We start from the raw sequence: 22675 nt of genomic DNA, 5'->3' as shown, positions 1-22675 counted from the left end.
TATTCCCTCTGCCAGCAGAAATCGATAGCTAATTAATTCCCTCCCCAAAATAGTGTCTGGAGGAGGGGGTGGGGGCCTTGCTCAGAGGCAAGGCCAGACTGAGACTGAGACCCTGGGTCGGGGAGGGAGGGAGGATGCAATTCTCCGGCCTCCGGAGCCGTGCCTCTGCTGGGGGTCTCTGGCTGCTCCTTCTGGGAAGAGGGGGAGTTTGGCCTTTCCCTCCCCCAAGCCTGAGGGACCCTCTCCCCTGCCCTGGGCTGGGGTGAGGGTGCATGCGTGTGGGGGTAAGGGCGTCAATCAGGCTGGGAGCAGGTGCTGCATTTAATTTGATTGGCTAATTAGCCCGCGCATGTTAATTATCTCTATTACCCAGTGAGGAGAGGCAGTGGCAAAGCTATATATAACTGCGATAGTGTTTGGAGAGAGAAGGGGCTGTTTGCCTGGAACACCTCCCTCCCTGGGGCAGCCCTTGGAGGGGCGCTGGGGCAGGACACTTGAGACCCTCTTGGAGCCTGTAGGACTGGGGGGGCAGCAGTCAGAAGGAGCGAGATGGAAGGACCTGAGAGCTGGATTTGGAGGGTCTCTTGGAGATGGCTCCCCACACTCTCTCTGTTGCCAGCCTCCTGAGGCCTTCTCTGCCCCATCTTCTTTCTGCATACATATCACTCCAACCATCCTGCCCTCCCGTGACTCTCTGCTCACACCCCTCACTCTGGCCTTTTAGGGGGTCCCTGGGTTTCTCTCTCCCCCTTCATACCCCAGCTTCCTCCCATGTAGGGAGGAACCACACCCATCCAACCTTCTCTCTCTCCAAGTCACCCCTCTTCTCTTCTTTTGGTTCACACCTCTCTGAACCACAGCTGTGGCTGCCCTGCCCTTTGTTTCTTTCGTGGAGATGCTGGAGTCAGACCTACATGGATCTAAGTCCCAGTTCCCTGCTGACTGGCTGTGTGACCTTGGGCAAGTCCCTAGACTTCTCTATGTGGGCTTCCCCAGTGGTTAATGGGAATAATGGGACATCCCAGACTGATTAAGTAAAATGACATTTGTAAAAATGCTCAGCGTCCAGGGCCTTGACAAATGCTGTTGGAATTTGGAATTTAATTTTCTCTATCTTCTCATTCCTTTTCTCCCCATCAGGCCACCTTTCTCCTCCATTACTCTTCCTTTTCATGCGATTTCTCTTCTTCCTCTCCGCGCTCCCCTTCAATCTTTCCCTGTCTCTTCCTAAACTATGGTCCTTCTCTGCTTCTCTCTCAGGCTTCTCCCCACCTCTTTCCCTTCCTCCCTCCCCAAAATAAAATCAATGCAATATTCAGGAGGGTTGTTGGATATAAATAATTACGACTCAGAGTTTAACGAGATGCAAATTCCCCTCCCTGGCGTGGGGTATAAATTGCTCTCTGACAGCCCGTTACAAGGGTAATCATTTCAGAAAGGCAATTTTATGCAAATGAGGCTGCCTGCCTCCTGGTGGCTCCCCCAGCCCTGTATGAGGAGGAGGGTGGAACTGAGGGGTGAAGAGAACCCAGGTATCGGCTCAGGTCTCAGGCTGAAGACTGGGAGCTGGAGGTTGAGGGTGACAGACATTTAGGTTCACAGGAAGGACCTGGGCTGGTGAACAGGGGGTTGGGGCCCAGGAAGGGGTGAGTGTGGTTTTGGGGGAAGTGGAGACACCGAATCAGATGCCTGTCTCTTTGCATGGATGGAGAGGGCTTGGGGTCTGGATGCCTGGGTCCTGGCTGGTTTCTCTCCCTTGCCCCCTTCCAGCCAGGTTACCCAGTGATACCATTGACAAATTGGCATTTAATTAATCCTAATGAATTATTTAGCGACTTCATTATCCAGCATCAGGAACTGATGAGAGAGAGCCGTGGCTGGTGGTGGGAGCCACGCACAGAGGTTGGGTGTCTCAAAGACGAAGGGGCTGTGGTCACCAGCTGAAGGAGTCTTTAGGCCTCACCCACAGGAGCTGGCCCTGGTCCTGATGGGAGGCGGGGGTGAGGGCATCTGGGTTGGGCTCCTACTGGACTCGAAGGTGTTACTTCCCTACCTGTCTACATCTTAAACCAATAATGCCCCTAGCGAGTGTCATCTCCCGCCCCCCCCAGGGTTGGGCCCCCAGTACTTCTGTCATGGTGGTGTCTCTTGTTTTGAGACCCTCTCCAGGTCAGGGCGGCTCCTCCAGTCCTAAAGGGAAACAGTTGAGCTCTTGCTGGTGTGAGGGGGGAGCCAGACACCGACACCTCCCCTCCTCCGAGCCCCTCATTAACCCTTTCCTTTCCGTTTCCCCGCAGGCATCCCTCTCCCATCTTCCGTCGGAGCCCGCAGCGGGGGAGGGGCGCCTCCGCCTCCGCCTCCGTCCGTGGAAGCCGGCACCTGGGCCTCTGCTTGCCTCGCCCTGCGGCCGGGCCCATGGCACTGTGAGCCGGCGAGGGAGCCCCGCTCGGCGCGGGGGGCGCCCGGCCCCCTCCCCGCCCCATGCGCCGGCGACTCTGAAGCCTGAGCGGGGCCGGGGGCCGGGCGGGGCCGGGGCCGCCGGAGGCATGGCGCCCGGGAACCCGTGGCGGCCGCCGTCGCTGCCGCTGCTGCTGTTGCTGACGCTGGCGGCGGGTGCGGGCGGCCTGGAGTTCGGCGGCGGCCCCGGGCAGTGGGCGCGCTACGCGCGCTGGGCCGGAGCGGCGAGCAGCGGCGAGCTCAGCTTCAGCGTGCGCACCAACGCTACTCGCGCGCTGCTGCTCTACCTGGACGACGGCGGCGACTGCGACTTCCTGGAGCTGCTGCTGGTGGAAGGGCGCCTGCGGTTGCGCTTCACGCTCTCGTGCGCCGAGCCCGCCACGCTGCAGCTGGACACGCTGGTGGCCGACGACCGCTGGCACATGGTGCTGCTGACCCGCGACGCGCGCCGCACGGCCCTGTCGGTGGACGGCGAGGCCCGCGCCGCCGAGGTGCGCTCGAAGCGGCGCGAGATGCAGGTGGCCAGCGACCTGTTCGTGGGAGGCATCCCACCCGACGTGCGACTCTCGGCGCTCACGCTCAGCACCGTCAAGTACGAGCCGCCCTTCAGCGGCCTCCTGGCCAACCTGAAGCTGGGCGAGCGGCCCCCCGCGCTGCTGGGCAGCCAGGGCCTGCGCGGCGCCGCAGCCGACCCGCTGTGCGCGCCAGCGCGCAACCCCTGTGCCAACGGCGGCCTCTGCACCATGCTGGCTCCCGGCGAGGTGGGCTGCGACTGCAGCCACACGGGCTTCGGCGGCAAGTTCTGCAGCGAAGGTGAGCCTGGGGGGAGCCGCCGCTGGGCGCCTGGGCGCGGAGTGAGGGGCGGGAGAGTTGTCTGGGCCTGTAGGGGCGCCTGCGGGGCGAGTGAGAGTGTGTACCAGCACGCGAGTTGGGAGGGGCGTGTGAGGACGCCTGTCCCAAAGAGAGGGCGCGCACGGTCAGCCAGTGAACTGCAGGAGCAGCGGGGTGCTGAGGTTTGGCGTGGGCGTGGGCGGCCTGCGGGTCCCGTGTGGGCGTGGCCAGTGTGGGCGCGGCCTCGTGAGCCCATCCAGTGCCCCTCTCCCTGTCCTCTAGTGAAGGTCCTGTGGCGACCTGTGGGTAGGACTGTGTAGTCAGGTCCAACTAGCGAGAGGATGAGGGCCGGCCCTTGAGGGCGTCTGGAGCGGGTGGGTGACTGACTGCGAGGCGCCCGTGAGGGCTGGTGGAAGTGATCTGTGTGGGCGGGGCCTATGTGATGCAGTGGGTGGGGCCTTGTGGGCGGGGACGGTGGGAGTCCTGTGAAGGAGTCCTGAGGACGGTGTGTGGGGCTTGTACCGCTGGGGGCTGTGTAGGGCTGTGAAGGAGAGGGTCAGCACGGGGGGGGGGGGGGGGCGGGGCCTGCCAGGGCCGTGGGTGGGGTCGGTACGGGCGGGGCCCAGGAGGCGGGGGCGTGGTCGGCCCAGGGGGGCGGGGCCGCGGTCTGAGGGTCAGCGCGTGGGCGGGAAGTACTGTCTGAGAGGCCGGGATTGGACCAGAGGATGAGGGCCCTGGACGGAGGGCGGTGGGCGCGGCGAGAAGGGCAGGGCGGCGCGTGCGAGGGCAGATGAGGGCGAGTGGGGTTCGCCAGGGTGACTGCACGCGCCAGGAGGGCGGGAACCGAGTGTTTTGAGAGTGAAGGAAGCCCGAGCGACAGGGTGGCTGAGGCCTCTCAGGCTCGTGACTAGAGTTGCTGGTTTTGTTGACGGGCAAAAAAAATGGCTGGTCGTCTCTCCCGGGTGAGAAACTGGAAGTGGAGGCCTCTGTTTTAAACACTGGAGCCCTCGCGAGCGTGGGGTTTGGAAGGGTGGCTGGAGGGCTGGAGAGGCATGGTGAGGACTCTGGAATATGGAATTGGATGTGGAATTGGGACTTGAAAAGGAGGTTAAGGGAGGGAGAGGTTCCGCAGGCTCCCGGGCTGCAAGAGGCTGCAGTGGGCGAAATGAGGGGACAAGGTCGAGGGTGGCGCCAGGCCTGGGGTGGGCTGTGGTTTTAGAGGGGGTGGGGGAAGGAGGGCTTTCGAGGCCCCTGGTTTACTTTGGTCTGGCTGGGGAGTCGGGGAGAGGTTCCCCATCAGTTTGGGGACGGGGCACGTGCATCTCCTGGTCTGTGGCCGCCGTTTTCTAGCAGATGTGTGCAGACAGATGAGCGTTCCTTTCCCCTAGCACCTCTAGAAGCTGGAGTACTTAGCAGTTGCGTGTGTGTCTGCCCTCAAGAGGTAGGGTCTTTGAGGAGTGTGTGTGCCACAGACCAGCACGGCCCTGGGACTGCTTTGGGGCTGGTGTCCTACTGGCTGGGACCTGCCTACAGCCATGGGAGGAGCCACATCTGCAGGTGTGGCTCTGGGCTTGGGAAGTCTGTATTTTGATTATGTATCTGCAGTTGTGGTAGAGGAATATATAAGGAAGGTTTTGGATGGCTCTTGGGAGTTGTTTGTACAAGGTTGGGTGATGTATCTTCAGGAACTATGTGTATTAAGTTAATCTGACACCTTCTTACCTTTTCTCCAAGGAGTGCAGGTGCTCCCGAAACTGTGAAATTGTGTGTCTGTGCGTGTTTGCTTGCATACAGTGGTGCGTGAGTCTGGCAGCGTGTATGTTACGTGTGAACGGTCTGTTTGAAAAGTAGTGTTTGCAAATAGAAGTCCTGTGCCTAGTAGAGTGAGTAGTACACAAGTGTAAGGGTGCGGGTGCTCGTGTAGGTATCCACGTGCGTGCGTTTTCATGTGAGACCTCAGTAAGACACCTGGACTTCATGAGGAATCTTTTATGACCTTTAACTTGATTCTCTGGTCCCTATGACTTCTCCCCTCCAAGCCTCCCTAAGAAAATAGGATGAACCACCCTTCTAAGTTGATGGAAGGTAAATGTGAGCTACAGAGAGGCTGCTGGTCCATGGTCTCACTGTGGCAGAATTGGCCTGGGTGTATGAAAAATGCAGCCAGAGGCCCCCTGGTCAACCAGAGCCTTTGTATTAATTCCCTGAAAGGATTAATCGGCCAGAGGCTCCCAGTAAGCCATACAAGATGTGCGCTTCTGAAGGCGCATCGTGTGGTTGTGTGTCTGAGATGTGTTTGGGTCCCTGTGTGTGACAGGGATGGTTGTATCATGTGTATATGTATGTGCTGGATGTGTATCAGTTGAATGTTTGTGGCAGCTGTGTTGGAACTGTGAGAGGCAGTTGCGTATCTGACCCACTGTGTGTGTGTGTGTGTGTGTGTGTGTGTGTGTGTGTGTGTGACATCTGTGGAGGGAGTTGTGCTTTGTCTATGATAAAAAGGGAGGGATATTCATCTCTGAGTTCCCTGCACCTAATGTAGTACCTGGCACTTTGTGAGTGTTTGATAAAGATCTGTGGAATGACTGAAGAGATATTAACAAGTATCTGATAGAATAAAGGCTTGGGGTAAGGCTGTATGTGTATATGAAACGATGTATGTGTGTATTTTCAGATATATGTTGTAGGTGGCCATGGTGGTTATAAACACTGATAAACACTGATTACATCTGGCGATGACAGGCACAGTGACAACTCTACTGATTGTCCTCCCCACCCATGACCTCATTCCCTCCCCTTATATTTGTTCCTTATTTCCTGGGCAGCTTTTGTAAAATCCTGTGCTCATTACACTTCTTCTAGTACATTCCCATCCAGCCAGGGAGGACAGGAATGAGCTTCCACCCTTGGGTGTTGGGGTTAGGGATGGAAGATTTTTAAGGGGAACAGGTCTGGCTCCAGATGAGGGCCAGAGTCTTCAAGCTTCCCTGGAAGTTACATTTACTTCATTATTATCTGTTTTGAGTGGTTCGCAACTTTTTCTGAGATTGAGGACATTTTTGAAACTCAGTAATTCACAGTACCCCTTCCAAATAGTAGTTATTTTTATATCTGTTTATTGTGAAAACATATGACTCAAGGCTACTGTGCATTCAGGAAAGCTTTTAGATGGCTTTGATGTTATATTTGCCATTGTGGTTAATCAAATATACATTAGGAAAAATAGTTTTAGCTTTATATGTAAGACATGCCAATCTGCCTTCAGATATTTGGTGTGCATATGGATTTGTGGATCCTTTGGACCACGCCCCCCCACCCCACCCCCACCCCCGCCCCCTGCCCTGCCGATGCCTTCCGGGGTCTGGGCCTACCCGCTGACAGAGAACCTCCATGCTAGGAAATCTGTTTCTTTTCTCTGGGGCTCTGGCCACAGGTGATTGAAGACAGAGCTAAGCATGAGTCACTGAGTATGTGTACTGCTGCTGACTGTCTGCCAAAGTGGGGATCAAGTAGACTGGGATTTTGCATTGGTTTACATGTGAACTCCGCCTCGTGTCACTCATGTGTGGGGAGAAAGGGATGAAAAGTGATCAAGGAAGAAGAGTGTGCAGGTGTGTGTGGGATACCTCGAGTGGAGTGGGGATGTAGATGTATACGATGGAATGTCAGGTGCGTACCTTGCTTGGGGGAGAAATGAAACCAGTGGTAATGCCTGTGTTGGCAGGGAGATAGACGCATGGGTCTCGTATTTTGTAGGTGTGTTGGCAATTTAATTCAACAGATTGTTGTCAAGTCCTCCGTGGTGATAAGCCTTGTGTTGGGGGCTGAAGGTGAGTCAGACATGAAGAAGACACTGCTCAGGGAGTTGCCTGCTTAATTGGGGAAGCAGATAAAAAAGCAGTCCAGGGTGTGGTTAAGAGCACAGATGCTGTAGTCTGGCTGTCTGGGCAGTGACGTTGGACTTAAGCTCTCTCTGCCCTGGTTTCCTTATCTGTAAAATGAGGACAGTAATAGTACCTACGTTACAGAGTTGTTATGGAAATTAAATTGGCTAATTCATATAAAGTGCTTAGAATAGTGCCGGCACATAGAAAGTGCTCAATAAATAATAACAAAAGAACAGCATGGCGTATGCAGTAAGATGCAAAGAGATGCAGTGGGGCAGTGTAGCTTAGTGATTAAAGCATAGTCTTCTGAGGCTCAGATCTGGGTTTAAATCTGATTTCTCTACTCACTCGGCCTGTGAGTCAGATGAGTACTAACCTTCAGACTACTTTTTCCTGACCTGTAAAATGGGGATAAGCATGCTTATCTCACAGGTTTGTTTTGGGAATGAAATGAGTGTCTAGTACATAATTAGTGGTGTAAATGGTAGTTGTTATTATAAGCAGAGTGCTCTTGGGGTTTTGAAGAAGGGGTGAATTTACAAGTCGGGGGATTAATAATAAAAGGCATACTATTTAAGATTGGCCTTGAATGTTGATCAGTAAACCTGGTGTGGGGAGGTCACGCTAAGCAATGGAACTAGTGAGGACAAAGGTGTGGAAGAGGGAAATGTACATCATGTCCTTAGAGGGGCACCAAGGAGTACAGGGAAAACAGTGGAATCTATAGCAGGAGAAGCAGGATGAGGCCAGGTCTTGGAGTTTTTCTTTTTTGGGGGCGTGCCGTGAGGCTTGTGGGATCTTAGTTCCTCAACCAGGGATCGAACCTGGGCCCCTGGCAGTGAAAGCACTGAGTTATAACCAGTGGACCACCAGGGAATTCCCCAGGTCTTGGAATTTTGACTTAAATCATTCACCTAACATTTATTGGATGCTGTGTATAGAGTATTGGTAAATGGAGCCACAAAAGAATTTTGAGCAGGCACGTGAATAAGAAGAACTGTGTTTTGGAAGCTGGGAGTGAAGGGTAGAATGGAATATGGAGGGCAGAGTCCTGCGGTGGAGGGGTCAGTGGGAGATGGTTCAGGAAAGGGACATTGGGGCCCTGACCCTCGGCTGTCTTGGGGACTGGCAAGGAAGGGTGGTGGCGGCAGTGGTGGCAGTAGCAGCAACAGTGGCTGAGAGCTGCTGCTGACACTGAAGCTGTAGGACTCTGCCTTTCCCACGTGGAGGGGCAGAGGTGATGAGGTTTCAGGTTTGCTTGCTCGGAAGGATGGCGGTGGGAGTTGAGGGGAGGGAGAAGTTGGGACAGGGAGCAGGTTTGAGCCACAGATCATGCACCTGTCTTGGTGTTCCCGGACAGAGGCGTCCAGACAGTTGGAAGTGTGAGACCAGAGCTTTGAGTTGAAGGTGGGGCTGCAGGTAGAGACCTGGGAGCCACGTGTGTGGAGAGAGAGTATTTGAAGCTTTGGGATCAGATGAAGTGGCCAAGGAGAAGGTGAAGAGACTTCAGGGGGGCTCATTTGGGAGGAGGAGGGAGAGGAGTGGCTACAGACTCAGGGAAGGAGCAGTTAGAACAAAAAGTAAATCGGATCACACAGTCAAGGGAGGAGAGAGCGGGGCCTCACAGTGAGTGGGCATTTGCTGGGTGCCTTGAAGGCATGACCACCCCGTGAGATGTAAGAGCTGGGATCTGAACCGAGCTGACTCCGGGTCCCCCCACCTTCTCCACACTGCCTCCGAAAAGGAGAGTCAATCAGTCAGCTGTGTCCGTGGATGACCTGCATTTGGCTTACTGGAGGTGCCTAGGGGCAGTGTTTCATTAGAAACCAGCAACCACCCCAGATTCCTTGGGCCACAGCTTCTCCTTTCAGCCACTATGTGTTGAGGGTGTTCCCGTATTTGTCGTCCCAGCAGTGAGAGAGGGCAGTGGAAATCGATCAGGAAACTCGCAGGCTTCCGGAGCCCGCGGGGAGGAACTCACCCTGGAAAGTGGGGCATTATCCCATTAAAATACACAGCTCACTAGCATTTAGAACATTTCAGATGGAAATCTTTTAAAAATATGTTGCACACCTCTCTGCCTCCCTAAGCATATTTGGAATGTGATTTAACCTTTTCCGGATGACTCAGGATGTCGTTATTCCCCTCAGGTATTGCACCGGACTGTCACACAGTGGTTCCTTTGTTGAGGTTTGTCCCTGCCTGAAATGATGCCTGACTTTTGAGTTCTTATGTTAGCTTTTTCTAGTTTTTCCACCTCTGCCCTGAGGAGGAGTTGTCAGGTAACAATCCATATCCCTCTCTCTCTCTCTCTGTGAACTTGGACATCAGCATTCCCAGCATGTTAGAATTGTATGTCGCTAAGAGGGAGTGGATTCTGGGTTGGGTCTGAGAGGCTCTCCTATGAGAAAATAACAGTTTTTAATGCATAACTGTTACCATGTCGGTTTTGGCTGCTCAGAACTGTTTCTTTTCTTTGGTTCTGGTCTTCATCCCTGTCCTTGATGATGAATCTGCTGGGATCCCCAGTTCATGTTAGCCAAGACAATGCCATTTATGCCCTCTGGGGAGGCACTCAAGACCTGTGTGTATGAAAGTTGAGTAAATGAAGTCACCTATGTGGAATCACTCTGTCAGCTCTAACATCTAATACCTGTGGTCCTGACAGTTTCTGCTGTTGGAAACGGCTCTAGGCAGAATGGGATGGACAGCTCGAGAGAGAGCTGTGCAGAGAGCGACTGCTGTAAGATCCCAGAGATGAGACAGATGCTCCCGAGGAAAGCCTCCTGTGGCAGAATGGTTACGAGCATGGGCTGACGGGTTTAATCCCGGCTTTGCTACTTGCTAGCTCTGAGAACTTGGACAGTTTGCTGAATTGCATTGTTCTTCAATGTCCTACTCTGTAAAATGGGGGTCATGTGTTGTTGTAGGACTAAATGAGTTAATACATGGAAATCCTTTACAATGTGCCAGGCACTATTCTTAAGTGATCAATAAATGCTACTATGATTATTAACCCTTGTGGTCAGAGAAGGCTTCAAGGAGGAGGTGGGACTTGGCTAGATCTTGAAGGATGACTGAGTGAGATTTGTGGAGGTAAAAGAAAGACCAGGGTTTCCCCGCCAGGAAAATGGTCTAAATGAGGAGTCCAGAGGGTGTGAGTCGAGTGTATCAGACCAAGATGGTTGTGCTTTATGGGAAATAAAATCAGAACTGTAGATTAAAGCCAGCTTCTAGAAGTTCTGAACTTCAGGCCAAGAATGCAGCCCATCGAAACTTTTAAAGCCAGACAGATTTGGTTCAGATTTTGACTCTGTCTCTCACCACCAGTGTGACCTTGGGTAAGTTTCTTCCACTTTCTGAGCCTTGATTTCCCCATCTTTACAAGGGAGTAATAGTAGTATCTGTTGATGAGGTAGCAGGGAAACGAGGCATGGAAAGAGCCAGGCACATTTGAAGTGCTGGGTAAGTGAGAAGTGTTCACTTCTTATTTTTTATTCATTCAACAAACACAGGCCTGCCTTTTTCTGAGCCAGGAACTGTGTAAGCAGCTGGATATAGAGAGATGAATGAGACGTTGTCCTTCCTCTTGGAGCTCTCACAGTCCAGCCAGGAAGCAGACGTGGAAACACAATCGCAATAGAGATGCGATAAGTGAAATAACAACCCGAGCTACATATCGAGAACTGGCACAAAAGAAGGATGGCTAGGAGGTCAGTTCAGAACACAGACCGACGTATACTGACTTGGTCTGAAAGCAGGAGTTGACTTTCTCAGGCAGCTGAGGGTGAGAGGAATGAGCATGGGGAAGGGTGTTTCAAGCCGAGGGAATAGTATGTGCAGAGACGTGGCATAGTAGGGAAAGGGGGAGGAATTGGGTGTGGCTGAAGCCTGGACTGTCGCAGGAAAGGAGGTTGGAGGGAGGCATGGTCAAACCCAAATGGACTTTCCTGGGAAGATTGGACTTGATCCTGTGGGCCCTGGGAAGCCTTGAAGAGTTCTAAGCAGGGTCGTGACTCAGTTGGACCACTTTGGCGGTGCTTGGACTGTGACTTCTGGGATAAAAAGACTGGCTGGAGGGGGCGGTCCTTTAAGAGGCTTATCAGTGTTCTGAGGCGAGGATCTGATGAGGGTCTGGCCTTGGGGCTGTGCTGATGGTGAGGGAGGGATGAAAAGTGTTTCTAGGAGTCGAGTCGAGCTTTTAGAGTTTTACAGGTTGGAACTGATAGGACCTGGTGATTGGTGTGAAAAAGAAAAGAGCAAGGCTGATTTCTGGGTGTCTGACCTGATCCGGGAGTGCAGGCAGGAGGAACGGGCTTGCAGGGGTGAGGGTTTTGAGGTCCATCTTGGACGTGAGGACATTCAGCCCATGAGACACTCAGGTCAAGCTTCTCTGAAGGCAGATCGGGAGCACAGAAGAGAGGTTTGTACCCAAGCTACTGAAAAGTTCTGACTGTGTGTGTGTGCTTGTGCATGTGTGTTGATCATGGCTGTACTTAGTCAGGTGTATCTGGTACATGTGCCCAAGAGCGAGGCTGGGCATGGGCGGGGGGACCAAACAGCAGGAGGCTAATGAAGGAAACCGGGGGTCAGGGGTGAGCATGGGGGCTCTGATGACCTAGGAGCGCAGTGGACAAAGGCAGAGGTGATTGTGTGCTCCGGGGCAAGTGTCCTTTTCTTTGCAAAGGAGGTAGGTAACACACCCAGCTTGTGGGGGTTGCTGGGAAGCTGATGCGGATAACGCACATTGAGGGTCTGCATGGTGTCTGGCACGTGGCTAACTCTGGGCCTCCCTGGAGCCTGGCAGAGTGTGGGGCACATGCTGGGTGTTCAAGAAGCTCTGGTGGAAAGCGGTGCCTTTGCTGAAGGCAGGGAAACGGGAGCTTTGTTGCAGCGGGTGGAGATGTCAAACGCGGCTTTAGTGGTAGTCTGGGTGTCAGGAGCTGAGTGATCGCAGAGCGCATGGCTGGGGGTGCAGGACTGGCCCCCAGGGAAGAGGCCACGGATGAAGATACAGGTTTGGGGGTCCCTTAGCCACGAAAGTGCACTCTCATGGAGGAGGGCGGGAGAAGAGAGAGGAGCGTGGAGGGCCTGGGGCTGAGCCTGGAGGGGCCCGTGATGGCAGGTGAGGGGCACAGGTGAATCAGCAGAAAGCGAAGGGCAGCTGAGAAAGAGAGGCCAGTGAGTCCCCAGGGGCCCCTCTGCGAAACCAGGAGAGGGGAGACTCATGCAGGCAGCAGGCTGTACTTGGTCGTCTGACCTTCCTGAGCATAGCACGGCCCACATTTGTGGCAGGTGGGAATAGGGTTTGAAATCCCCGCCGTGTCGGGTGATGTGCCTCCTTGTTTGTGCAGGAGCTGGAGACATGCGTGTGCTGACCGACCAGGGCCCCAGCACACTGCGACAGAGATCCAGACACAGGGCTGCTCTCGAGAGTCCAGGGGTTTTCCCGAGGGTCCCTTCCTAGCCAGCTCCCCTCCCCACCATAAATGTCACGTGATTCAGTTTATTTAAGGGAATCAGTGTATACACGGCTTTTGGGGGATGCAGCTGTCAGGTAAAAGAAGCTCTGTGTTGTATAGAAGTGTGTTTGTAACACACGTGGATATGTAAAGGCTTGTGTGTGTAGGTTTAGAAAACAGGAGACTAATAGATCGATAGATAGCAAAAGGGGGCTGTGCTCCTCCTGGGGTGTGTGTCTCTAGCCACTGGAGGGCGTGTGGGGTGGCGTGGCGTGTGCATCTCATATGATGTATTAGGTCACAGCACGCGTATTGATTCTGCATTCAGCCTGTGTGTGTGTATTGTGGGCGTGCTATAAGGTGTGACAAATGACAGTGTGTGTTTCTGGAGTTTAGCTAACCCCCTAAGAGCGGATGAGAAGAGAACACAAAGTGAGGCTGGAGGTAGGAGATAGCGTGTGCACACGGGCGTGAGTGTGTCCTGAACAGCTGTTTGCGTGTACACATGTGTATCCTGGGTCCACATACGTGTGATTGCGTGCGTGTGTGTTTGCCCAATGGGTCTGTTTGTTTGTAGGTTGTGCTCTTCCTTTTCCCCCTGTTGCCTCCTCTAAAGGCTCCCCGTAAGCGGGCAGGTCAGAAATGTTTGCAGAGGGGGCTTCTTGGCCCTCTTATAGAGCAGGCCGGAGCCCAGCCTGCTTGAGCTTAGCTGAAGGAACTGCCTCTCTCCTCCCTCCCTTCCTTCTTTCTTGATCTCTTTGGTGAGCCCCAGGGACAGGCCCAGGCAGGCCCCTGAGAGGTGAGGGCTGACTGCCCAAAGGCTGTGGCACGACAGAGGGATGGGCCCGGTCTGGCCCCCTGAAGTGGCCCGTCCGGCCTGGGGGCCCTTTGCCACACCCAGCTGTTGAGAAGGCATTTACCCCAGAATCACAGAACCAGAGCCAGAAGGGCCCTCAGAGGAGCTCTAGCCCACCCGTCTCATTTTTGCAGAGGAGGTACTGGGGGCTCAGAGAGGCTGGGCGACTGGGGTGGGAGTCACACGGCACTTGCAGGCAGAAACTGTGTTTTCTGAGTACGCTGACTTTTCTCCCCCGACAGGGTGGCGGTGGGGAGTGCTTGGGCCTGAGTGTGCACAGGCTTCAGGTGTGAGTCGTGTGAGAGATTATGCATGTCTCTGCATCATCAAGTGCCTATGTGTGTCAGTGTGTCACTGAGGGTGAGCCCGGCATGAGCGTGTCCCCATCTGTCTCTGAGACGCGATGGAGTGCGGGGGTGGGGGGAGCGCGCTGGGGGAGTCTGGACGCCTGACTGCTGTTCCTGGCTCTGCCTCTGATTTCCCATGTGACCTTGAGCGATTACCTCCCTGTCCTGGGCCTCAGTTTCCTGAAGTGTAACTCGAGGCTCATGTCCCCTTGGACTGTGTGACCCTGTGTGTGAGGCTCTGTCTCATCCCCGCAGGGCCTTCCTGGTTGGGTGACCTGTGTCCGGGCCTGGGCGGGCTAGGGGAACTTGGACCCACCTTCCATCACTCCCCTTGGAGCCCTGTCCTTGGTACCCTCGCTAACCGTCCTCCTTTTTTTCTCTCTTTCTGCATCCCCCTTCCTGAACCTCGCCGGCCTGCAGAGGAGCACCCCATGGAAGGTGAGTGATACCTCTCGGTCGCTAGGGTGGCAGATCAATCGCCGGGGGGCCTGGTGGTTCCCTCCCCTGCCCACGTGTGGCGTCCCCGGGGAAGGATGTCTGGGTGTCCTCTTGGCTGCCTCGGCCCGCCTCTCACCTGGTCCCTCTTTCTGGTTTGCTGGGGAGAACTGCCTGGTAGAGGCGGTCCCTCCATTGTCTGTCTTCAGCACGTCTGCCCACCGGCCTTTCTTCTTTCCTGGGAGGAGACCAGACTGGGGGTGGAGCTGGAGGGAGGGGGCTGGAGCATTCAGAAGTGTCCAGAAATGATTGAGGAGATGGGTTTTTGCCCAGCCCAGCTGAGGAAGCTTAGAAAGGCCACGCTGCCAGGGGTTGGGGTGTGGCTGGGGGTGGTGCTTGGGTAGAATCCGCTCCGGGGTCTGAAGAGCGCAGGCATGGGGAGGGGGTCGGGTCCCCGGGTCAGGGGATGTGGGCTGGGTAGCAGCTTCTCCTGTTTGACACAATTGTAGTCCCCTGTCCCCTGCCCCACGGGCTGGCCTCGGTAGGTAGGGATGGTCTGCTTCTTCCTTCAGCCCAGGCCCGGGGAAGGGTGGGGAACGTGCCTCGCTGCGCGGTCTCTGTCCATTCTTTCCCTGTCTTCTGCTTCGTTTGCCTTCTCTCTCTTTCTTGTTTTTGTCTTTGCCTCTCTTGTTCTCCAGGGTTCTGTCCCTGGACCTCTCTCTTTGTTTCTGTCCTTCCCCAGGCTCTCTCTGTGTTCCCGTCTGAACCTTCTCTCACCATGCTTTTCCCTGTTTCTTTTCCTTCTGCGAGGTGGACCACGTCAGGGAGGGAAGACTGGGTTGAATGGTCCAGGCTGGACAGCTGTGCTGCAGGGGAGCTCATGTGGCCCGCACAGGGAGGGCATGCAGCGGGCTGGGAGGGAGATAGGACCCCAGTCACCAAACCTGCCCCACACTTTCTTCTTGGAGTAGCGGGTGTGGGAAGCATGTGTGCAGCCCCAGGCTGGGAGCTCCCCGGGCCTGGCCCTGCCCTGGATGCAGGAGTCCGGGGAAGGAAAGAAGGGGCTGGAATCCACTTTCCCTGGTGGTGTCCATGGTTTGGCTTGTCTCTCTCTCTCATGTCCCTTCTCCTTGGGTGCCCTCAGGTCTCCTGATCCCTCTGGGCAGGCACCCGTGTGCGTGCGTGTGAATCTGTGTGCACACGTGTTCACGCAGCTCTGCTGCTCTGTTGTGTCTGGGTGTCTTTGTGCACGTCTGTACACGTATGCCTGTGTACATGTGTCTGAGTGTGTGTAGAGGTGTGTGCCCCTCCAGCGTCGTGTCTTCTGTGGCGTGGCCCACATCTCCGTGTGCCTCTGTAGGAGCGTCTGCATCTGTGTCTGCATCTGTCCTGTCCGTGTCTGCGTCTCCGTGTGTCAGTGTTTACCTCTGTGTGTGTGCGAGAGAGAGTCTGCGTGTCTGTGTGGACGCAGCCTTCTGAGGGCTGGAGATAAGATTTAGTGCTGATGTGACTTTTACTTGCTCTTGATGTCATGTCTCCTCCGGAACAAAGGGAGAGATGGAGGAGAAAGAGAGGGGAAAAGGGTGGAGGAAAGGGGCTCGGGGGGTAGGGAGCAGGGGGCAGACAGACAAGAGGAAGAAGAGGGGGTAAGTAGAGGCGGGAAGAGGAAGGACACAGTGGAGAGAGGGGCAGAAAGGGGAGAAATGGGGAGGGGGAAAAGGCCAGCCCAAGAGAAGAAACCGGAGGGCTGCTGTGGGGAGGAACAGTGGCCTGGAGCTGAAGGGGAGGAAAAAGGAAACAGTTCTTCTCCAAACAAGTAGAATAGTAGAATAGAGGGACAAGACGGGAAGCTGGGCTTTAGGGACAAGTGGGGAATGAGACCACTTAGCCATCTCTTGGGGGCGCCATGGTGGCCTGCTGGTCTGGATGTGGCCCTGCGTGTGCTTGCAGGTCAGTGGCTGTGCAGGGGTGTGTGTCTGAGGCTGTGTGTGTGTGTGTGTGTGTGTGTGTATACACCCAGGGATGTGATGCATCTGTGTGTCTTTGTGTCATGGCTGCTTGTGTGTCTCACAATCTTGTCCCCTATAACCCTCTTCCTTCTTTCGATGTTGGTCCTCCCTGGGGTTTTGTCAGGAGAGTAAGGGGGCGAGACTGAGAGTGGGGAGGTGGGTCTGGTAGGTGGTGGCTTCACGGGGGGTGGGCTGCAGGACTCCTTGGTGGCATTACGCTCTGGACTCTGCAGGTCCCTCTTCAGATCTCTGAGTCCTCCGTGCCTTCACCCTCTTGTCTGGTCCTTCGACACTGTGCCTCAGGCCTAGCTTTCTCCCAGGGACCCAGCCGTCCTGCTCCCCAGGCCCCTGCCGAGCATCTCCTTTTGGGGATCCTGGTAGCCCCACCCCTTTCCCCCTAGCCTTTTGTAGCAGGGAGAGAAGACCCAGAAGCAGCCAGATAAAGTGCCCTAGGAGAGGACCCTTGGTAATGCCATTCGTCACTACCAGCCTCTTCTCCAGTGGCTGGAGGAGGGACTGATGCCACAGGTAGAGGTGGGGAGGGTGTAAGGAGGGGGGCCGGGGCATGGGGAGAGCAGAGATTTCAGGCCAGGGGGTGAGGCAGGCTTTAGGGAGAGCACCCTCGGGCCAGGCTGGGCTGAGCCTCAGGTAGACAGGGCAGGGAACCGGCCTCGCCTTCCCCAGGATGGCTGGTGCTGTCACTCCTGAGGGAGCTGAGCAGCTGGTTGCCGTGGCGACAGAGGGAGAGTGCCGTATGCTAATGAGGCTGGCTGGGAGCTGGGCAGTGGAAGGGTCTTCGAGGCAGAGATGCCACTCCGCCACAGCAGTGGTACAGGCGGCAGGGGGGACAGGAGGCAGGTTCACAGGTCACTCGGCTCCTGGGCCTGGAAGAGATGGATGAGGGGTTAGGGCCCTGGGTCTGGGTCCTGGATTCAGGGGGTTTGGAAGATGCTGGTAGTTTTGGGGGAAAGAGTTGGTGGGGGGCGTTCGGAGCAAGGAATAAGACTTGGTCCAAATGCTTGGGTCCCCTCCGGTTTTGTGGATAAAACCTGTGTCTTCCCAAGAGCTGTTTTGTCCTGAGGCAGCCCTTAGCAGCTGTGGTCCCCTCCCCCGACTGGCCTCAGACCCAGCACTGGGGAGAGACCAGTGCTGCCTGAGACAAGAAGGGGGCAACATGAACCATCTACCCAAATCTTCCACAGGATCCAGGCCCTTGGGCGCTGGCCATGCCCTTCTGGCCTTTTTGCTGCCTTTCTTTTTGGAACCCAGGCATCCTGGCCCTCAGCCTTGCCCCAGAGACACCTGGAGCGCTTTTCCCTATCTTCCATCCTGGTCCCGGCTTTCTCCCCCCAGGGCCCACATCTCACAGCCTCAGCAGCGGGGATGGTTTCCAAGGGCGAGGTGGTGCTGCAGGGCTGTTCCTTCCCCATCCTCTTGGCCAGACACCACGGGTGCAGGGATGGGGGAGGCGGGGGCTGAGGTCTGGTGGGGCTGGTCATCTCAGGGAGCCCTGGGGTCTCAGCTCCGCTGTGGGGCATGGTGCTGCCAGCCTCTCTGGGGGAGAGTGTTCCTTGGCTGATGCCTTCTGGGGACTAGGGTACTGGTCCAGTGGGCCAAAGTCTCTCCCCCTAAGGCTGAGGGGGTCCCCAAATCAGGGCTGACCAGGCTCTCTCAAGGGACCAAGGCACCCCCGAAAAAAAAATCCCACACAATCTTGCTCTCCATCTTGGCTGTCGGGCTTCTGTTTTCCCTTTTCACAATTCAGCTTTTGGGTCACCTCAGAGAGGGCCTGTCCAGAGAAAGGGGGTCCGTAGAATAGTTTCGAATGAGGTGTTTCGACCTCTCAGAGAGCTGGGGCTCCTGCCCATGGGTCTTGGCTGCCCTCTTTGGTCTTTGCTGTCCAAGAGTGCTGGCCTGGCCTCCCAGTCCTCCCTATGGAAGGATCCAGGCCCCCATCCTTGCTCCAGTGTTTCCCCAGATTCTGTTTCCTCCAACCTGCTGTCGCTCTAACTTTGTCCTCCTGAATCCCAGTTTCCTCGTAGAACCCGGGTGGGCAGGGTGCCTGTTACCCATTCGGAGGCTGTTGGGAGGGGTGGAGTTGGGAGGATTGGACCCGGACAGATGCCTTTCCACAGCCCCCTTTGGTGGGAGATTCCCTCTAGGCCCAGGCTCTTCATACCCCCGTCTTCCCGGTCTCTGCCAGGCTCGTGGGGTAACGGGATGGGGTGGGGGGGGGGTGTTGGATATCCCTCTTGTCTGCTCAATCCCGCGCTAACAGGACACTCTCTCTCTCTCCAGGTGGCTTTGATTTTTGTGTCGTGTTTTATTTTCTCCTCCATCCGAATCGTTTTTCTCGTTGACCGTTTTTTTTTCTCTCCGCCTCCCGGAAGAAAAAAAAAAGAAAAAAAGAAAAAGGAAAAAGCAGCCCTCCCAGACTCATGCTTCTCCTCCTTTTCCTTTTTTTTTTTCCGGCAAGAAGAAAAAAAAAGAAACCAAAATCTCCTCTCCCCCTGCAGTGACTCCTGCCCCAATCCTTCCTCTGGTTCTGCCTGTACCCCCCTCACCCTCTCTGGCGCCCCCCTTCTCTCTCTCTCTCTCCCCCCGCTTCTCGTGCCCTCCACCCTCTGTTTCGGCATCGGGCCCCTTTCCTCAGCTCTGGGCTGGGGGCTTTCCCCCGATGTCTGTCACAAGTTAAAAAGGGTTTTTAAATTGTGGCAGCAAAAGCTTTTTTCTCCCCTCTCTCTGGCTGATTTTGATGACTCGTGTTTTCTTTGTTTCTTTCCCCTTTTCTTTCTTTTTTCTTCTTTTATTGTCTCCTTTCTTTCTTTCTCTCCTTCCCTTTCCAAGGTCCGGCTCACCTGACGTTAAACAGCGAAGGTATGGTTTGAAGTTCTGGCTTGGTTTGGATTGGATTGGATGGCCCCCAACCTGCACCTGGATTTTCTGTCCACCCCCCCTTGCCCCCCTTCCCCCTCCTCCACTTGTCCCGCCTCCTTCCTGCCTTCCTACCCCCCTCCTCTGCCTTGTCTTTATTTTATTTGGGCGCTGGGGTGGGGGGGGGGCTGGTCCCCATGTATGCTCTCCCCTCTCCCACCTCCCCCGACACACTCCATCCGCCCTCATCCCACCTTGGTTTCTGACATCAAGAGATGTTTGAACTCCTGCCGTTGTCTCCAGTCACCTTTTTGCGTTTTCCTGATAGTGTATCTTGCTTTTTTTTTTTTTTTTTTCTTTCTCATGGTGGTGTTTTATTTCCTTCTACTCATTCTGATCATTCTTTCTTTTCTGTGAATCCAAATAGAAAGAGAAAAGCATGGGCTGGAGGAAGTGGATTTTAGGCAGCCTCATTCCCCTCACCCTGCTGCTGTGGGATGCCCCCTTTCCACAGCTGTTCCCCTCACCCCCGTACACCCTCACCCTTGTGTCTTTTGGATGTCTCCTGACCCTATTTGACAGATGAGGACATTTAGGCCCAGAGAGATGAAGTGACTTGCTAGTGATTACGCAGCGTTTAATTGGTGGTACCGTTGGGACCGCTCATCTATTTTTAGCCTCCCTTCGACCAAGTCCTTACTATCTTTAAAAGCCCTGGTGTTCGGCAAACCTGGAGACAGACCCCAGGAGTCCTGACCTTGATCCCCCAGCTCTGACCTCCCTGTTGCTGACTCCCTCCCAGATCCTCAGGCACTGCTTCCCTGCCCCGGTGGTCTTCTGTTGGGGCTCATCTTCCATAGGGACGGGGTGGTGTCCTTAGCCTGTAGGCAGCAGAAGCCTACAGGATGAAGGCTGGGCTGTGGGGAGAGACTCAGATCGGGAATTTGGGATGGATTTAGGTCTGGGGAGGTAGAGGCCTGGGATTCTTGCAGGGATGTGAAATTATGGTAAGAAATGTGGGGAAAGAGGAAGTCCCGAGTGGGGAGTCAGGGCCTGGTGGGTTTACTCACATCCTTCTTGCATCTCAGTGCCTGGTTCTGGGTTTGCTGGCTGTGGCTCACCTTTGTCCTAGATGAAGCCCTGAAGGATCCCTAAAGCCACCCCTCCACCTCCCGAAAGGCCACAGCCCAGCTGTTATTCTAGCTTTAGTTCTGGGGATTGGAGTTGGAATAGGACCCAGACAAGGACTTTTAAACTCCATTCTTGAGTTCCCCTTAAGAACCATCTCGTGGGGTCTGGCAGTAGGTGTGGTGCCTGGGAACCGCTGGTCAGGGCTGGGTGGAGAACCTAAGGCAGCCTGGAGCCCAGACATGGTGATACGTGCCTGCGGGACTCTGGAGGCCTGGGCTGGGGGCGCTGGGTGGTGGCGAGCGGGAAGTCCTCCCCGAGAAAGGCCTTCCCGCATCCACTGTGAGCTCAGCCAGGCAGGACCTCCTGGTGTGCGCAGCCCTGCTGAGGGCACGGTGGAGGGACAAGGAGCAAACAGAGCGCGCGGCCCTGCGCCTGGGGAGCCCCTCGGTCTAACTGGCCAAGAAGTGGATGAAGGCAACGTTGAGAGCACTCACTGTAGTAAAGGAACAGGTGTAGAGGGAGAACCAGCTTGCCTCGAGGATGGGCAAAGAGGAGAAGAGGGCTTTGGTGTGGGAACGGGGCAGTTTTGGAAGAGGGGTGCTCTGTCAGGCTGTTGGACTAGTCGAAGAAGAGGAACCTGGCCCAGCAGAGCGCAGCCAAGAGTGGGGGAGAATCTGGACGGGAGCTCAGGGTCCCCAGGGCCAGAGGTCTGGCCTGTTTGCATGTTGTTGGGCAGAAGGGGCTCCTGAACCAGCAGCGAGGCCTCTGCCCCTCCACTTGTCCCCCCGCCCCTGGGCAAGGAGGGGGAGGTCAGTGGTCGTGAGTCTGACGGGGTTTGTGGGGCTGATGGTTCCCGGTTTGTCAACTGGCTCCTTCCCCAGAGGCCCTGAAGCGAGCGAGTCCCCAGAGCAGCAACCCACCCCGACCCTGTACCTCCAAGCCGGCCCTCCGCCCTGGACAGGGCCCTCCATCGCCTCAAGGCTGGGGTGGGACTGCCTGGGTAGCCCCCCGTGCCTGACTCCCCAATTCTGCTTCTCCAGTAGGGTCCTTACTGTTCTCCGAGGGGGGGGCCGGGAGAGGAGGAGCCAGCGATGTGCACCAGCCGACAAAAGGTCAGTGACCCCACGGTCCCCCGAGAGCCCAGCCCTCACCCTCTGTAGGCCAGCTTCACTTTCTGGAGGGCAGCTGAGTCAATAGAGGCGTGTCCCCTTCAACCCCCTCTGAGGTCCACCCGCAGTACCTGCCTCGGTGTAAAGGGCCACAAACCTCCATTTCTTTCCCAAAGCCCATTTGTCCTGTTGACCTCTTTCTAGAACACGGATGTCTTTTTTTCTTGGCCGCTCTGATCTTAGTTCCCCGACCAGGGCTTGAACCCATGCCCCCTGTGGTGGAAGCGCTGAGTCTTAACCACTGGACCGCCAGGGAAGTCCCCACAGATGTCTTTTTGTGGCAGTTGTTCAGGCCAAAGAACAGGGATGACTAGAAAGTATCTGTTTCTCTGGGAGAGTGGCTAGGCAGCAGGGTCAGCCCCCCATTTAACCATCAAATTCTGCAAGCACGATAGGGGTCAGCCCAGGGGGATTCTGGATGGGAGATGTGGCATTTATAATAAGTTATGTGTCACATGTGTCACCTAAATGAGCCTTCACAACCCCCTGTGGAAGGGCTCATTGCCCTTGGTTTACAGATGAGGAAACTGACGCTTGCCAATGCCCCTGAGGCCAGCCCGGGCCCCTTTATCCTGTCTCAGGGCTGTAGGTTTCAAGCTCCTTTTTTTTTTTTCTGCACTGAGGCTGCCTCTCTCTCTCTCGCTCTCTTTTTTTTTAAATAAATTCATTTATTTTATTTATTTATTTTTGGCTGCGTTGGGTCTTCGTTGCTGTGCGCGGGCTTTCTCTAGTTGCGGCGAGAGGGGGCTATTCTTCGTTGCGGTGCGCGGGCTTCTCACTGCGGTGGCTTCTCTTGTTGCAGAGCACGGGCTCTAGGCGCGTGGGCTTCAACAGTTGTGGCACGCGGGCTGAGTAGTTGTGACTCGTGGGCTTAGTTGCTCCACGGCATGTGGGATCTTCCCGGACCAGGGCTCGAACCTGTGTGAGGCTGCCTCTCTTAAGAGACTCTCTTCCCTAAGAAGTTTACAGGGCAGTGTAGCAACCCCTCAAGGAGCGCCAGCGGGTGCCAGGCCCTGGGGCTATCAAGTCCCATTCTTTAGTTCTCGCTGTTCTGTTGGCCTGGATTCCTGCCATCCCTGCCCTCTTCCCCAACCATTTGGTATCTCTTTCAGCTGACTCTCGAAAAAGCAGCCAGGCCACCACACTGGAAGTCTCCCCCAAACTCCCCAGGCAAACCCAGAAGCTGCTCGGCGTTCCCTTTGTCTACACATCCATTA

The 22675-nt window shown here is 55.4% G+C and overlaps 1 protein-coding gene across 7 annotated transcripts in view; it reads left to right on the top strand.

Annotated features, from left to right (window-relative positions):
* The first annotated feature begins 2546 nt into the window (after window positions 1-2546).
* NRXN2 (neurexin 2) overlaps window positions 2547-22675 on the top strand; it is a 100197-nt gene continuing 80068 nt past the window's right edge. For 5 of the 7 annotated variants that reach the window (XM_059929789.1, XM_059929791.1, XM_059929787.1 and 2 more), the window contains exons 1-4: window positions 2547-3270; window positions 14261-14278; window positions 19132-19161; window positions 21330-21401. In XM_059929789.1, coding sequence (XP_059785772.1) covers window positions 2547-3270; window positions 14261-14278; window positions 19132-19161; window positions 21330-21401 — 844 coding nt within the window. The remainder of the gene's footprint in view (window positions 3271-14260; window positions 14279-19131; window positions 19162-21329; window positions 21402-22675) is intronic. The other 2 variants (XM_059929788.1, XM_059929785.1) reach the window with 2 other exon arrangements.

The sequence above is a fragment of the Balaenoptera ricei genome, chromosome 8 (genome assembly GCF_028023285.1).
Source record: "Balaenoptera ricei isolate mBalRic1 chromosome 8, mBalRic1.hap2, whole genome shotgun sequence".
In the NCBI taxonomy this organism is placed as follows: Eukaryota; Metazoa; Chordata; class Mammalia; order Artiodactyla; family Balaenopteridae; genus Balaenoptera; species Balaenoptera ricei.
This window is presented reverse-complemented; position numbering and strand designations above follow the sequence as displayed.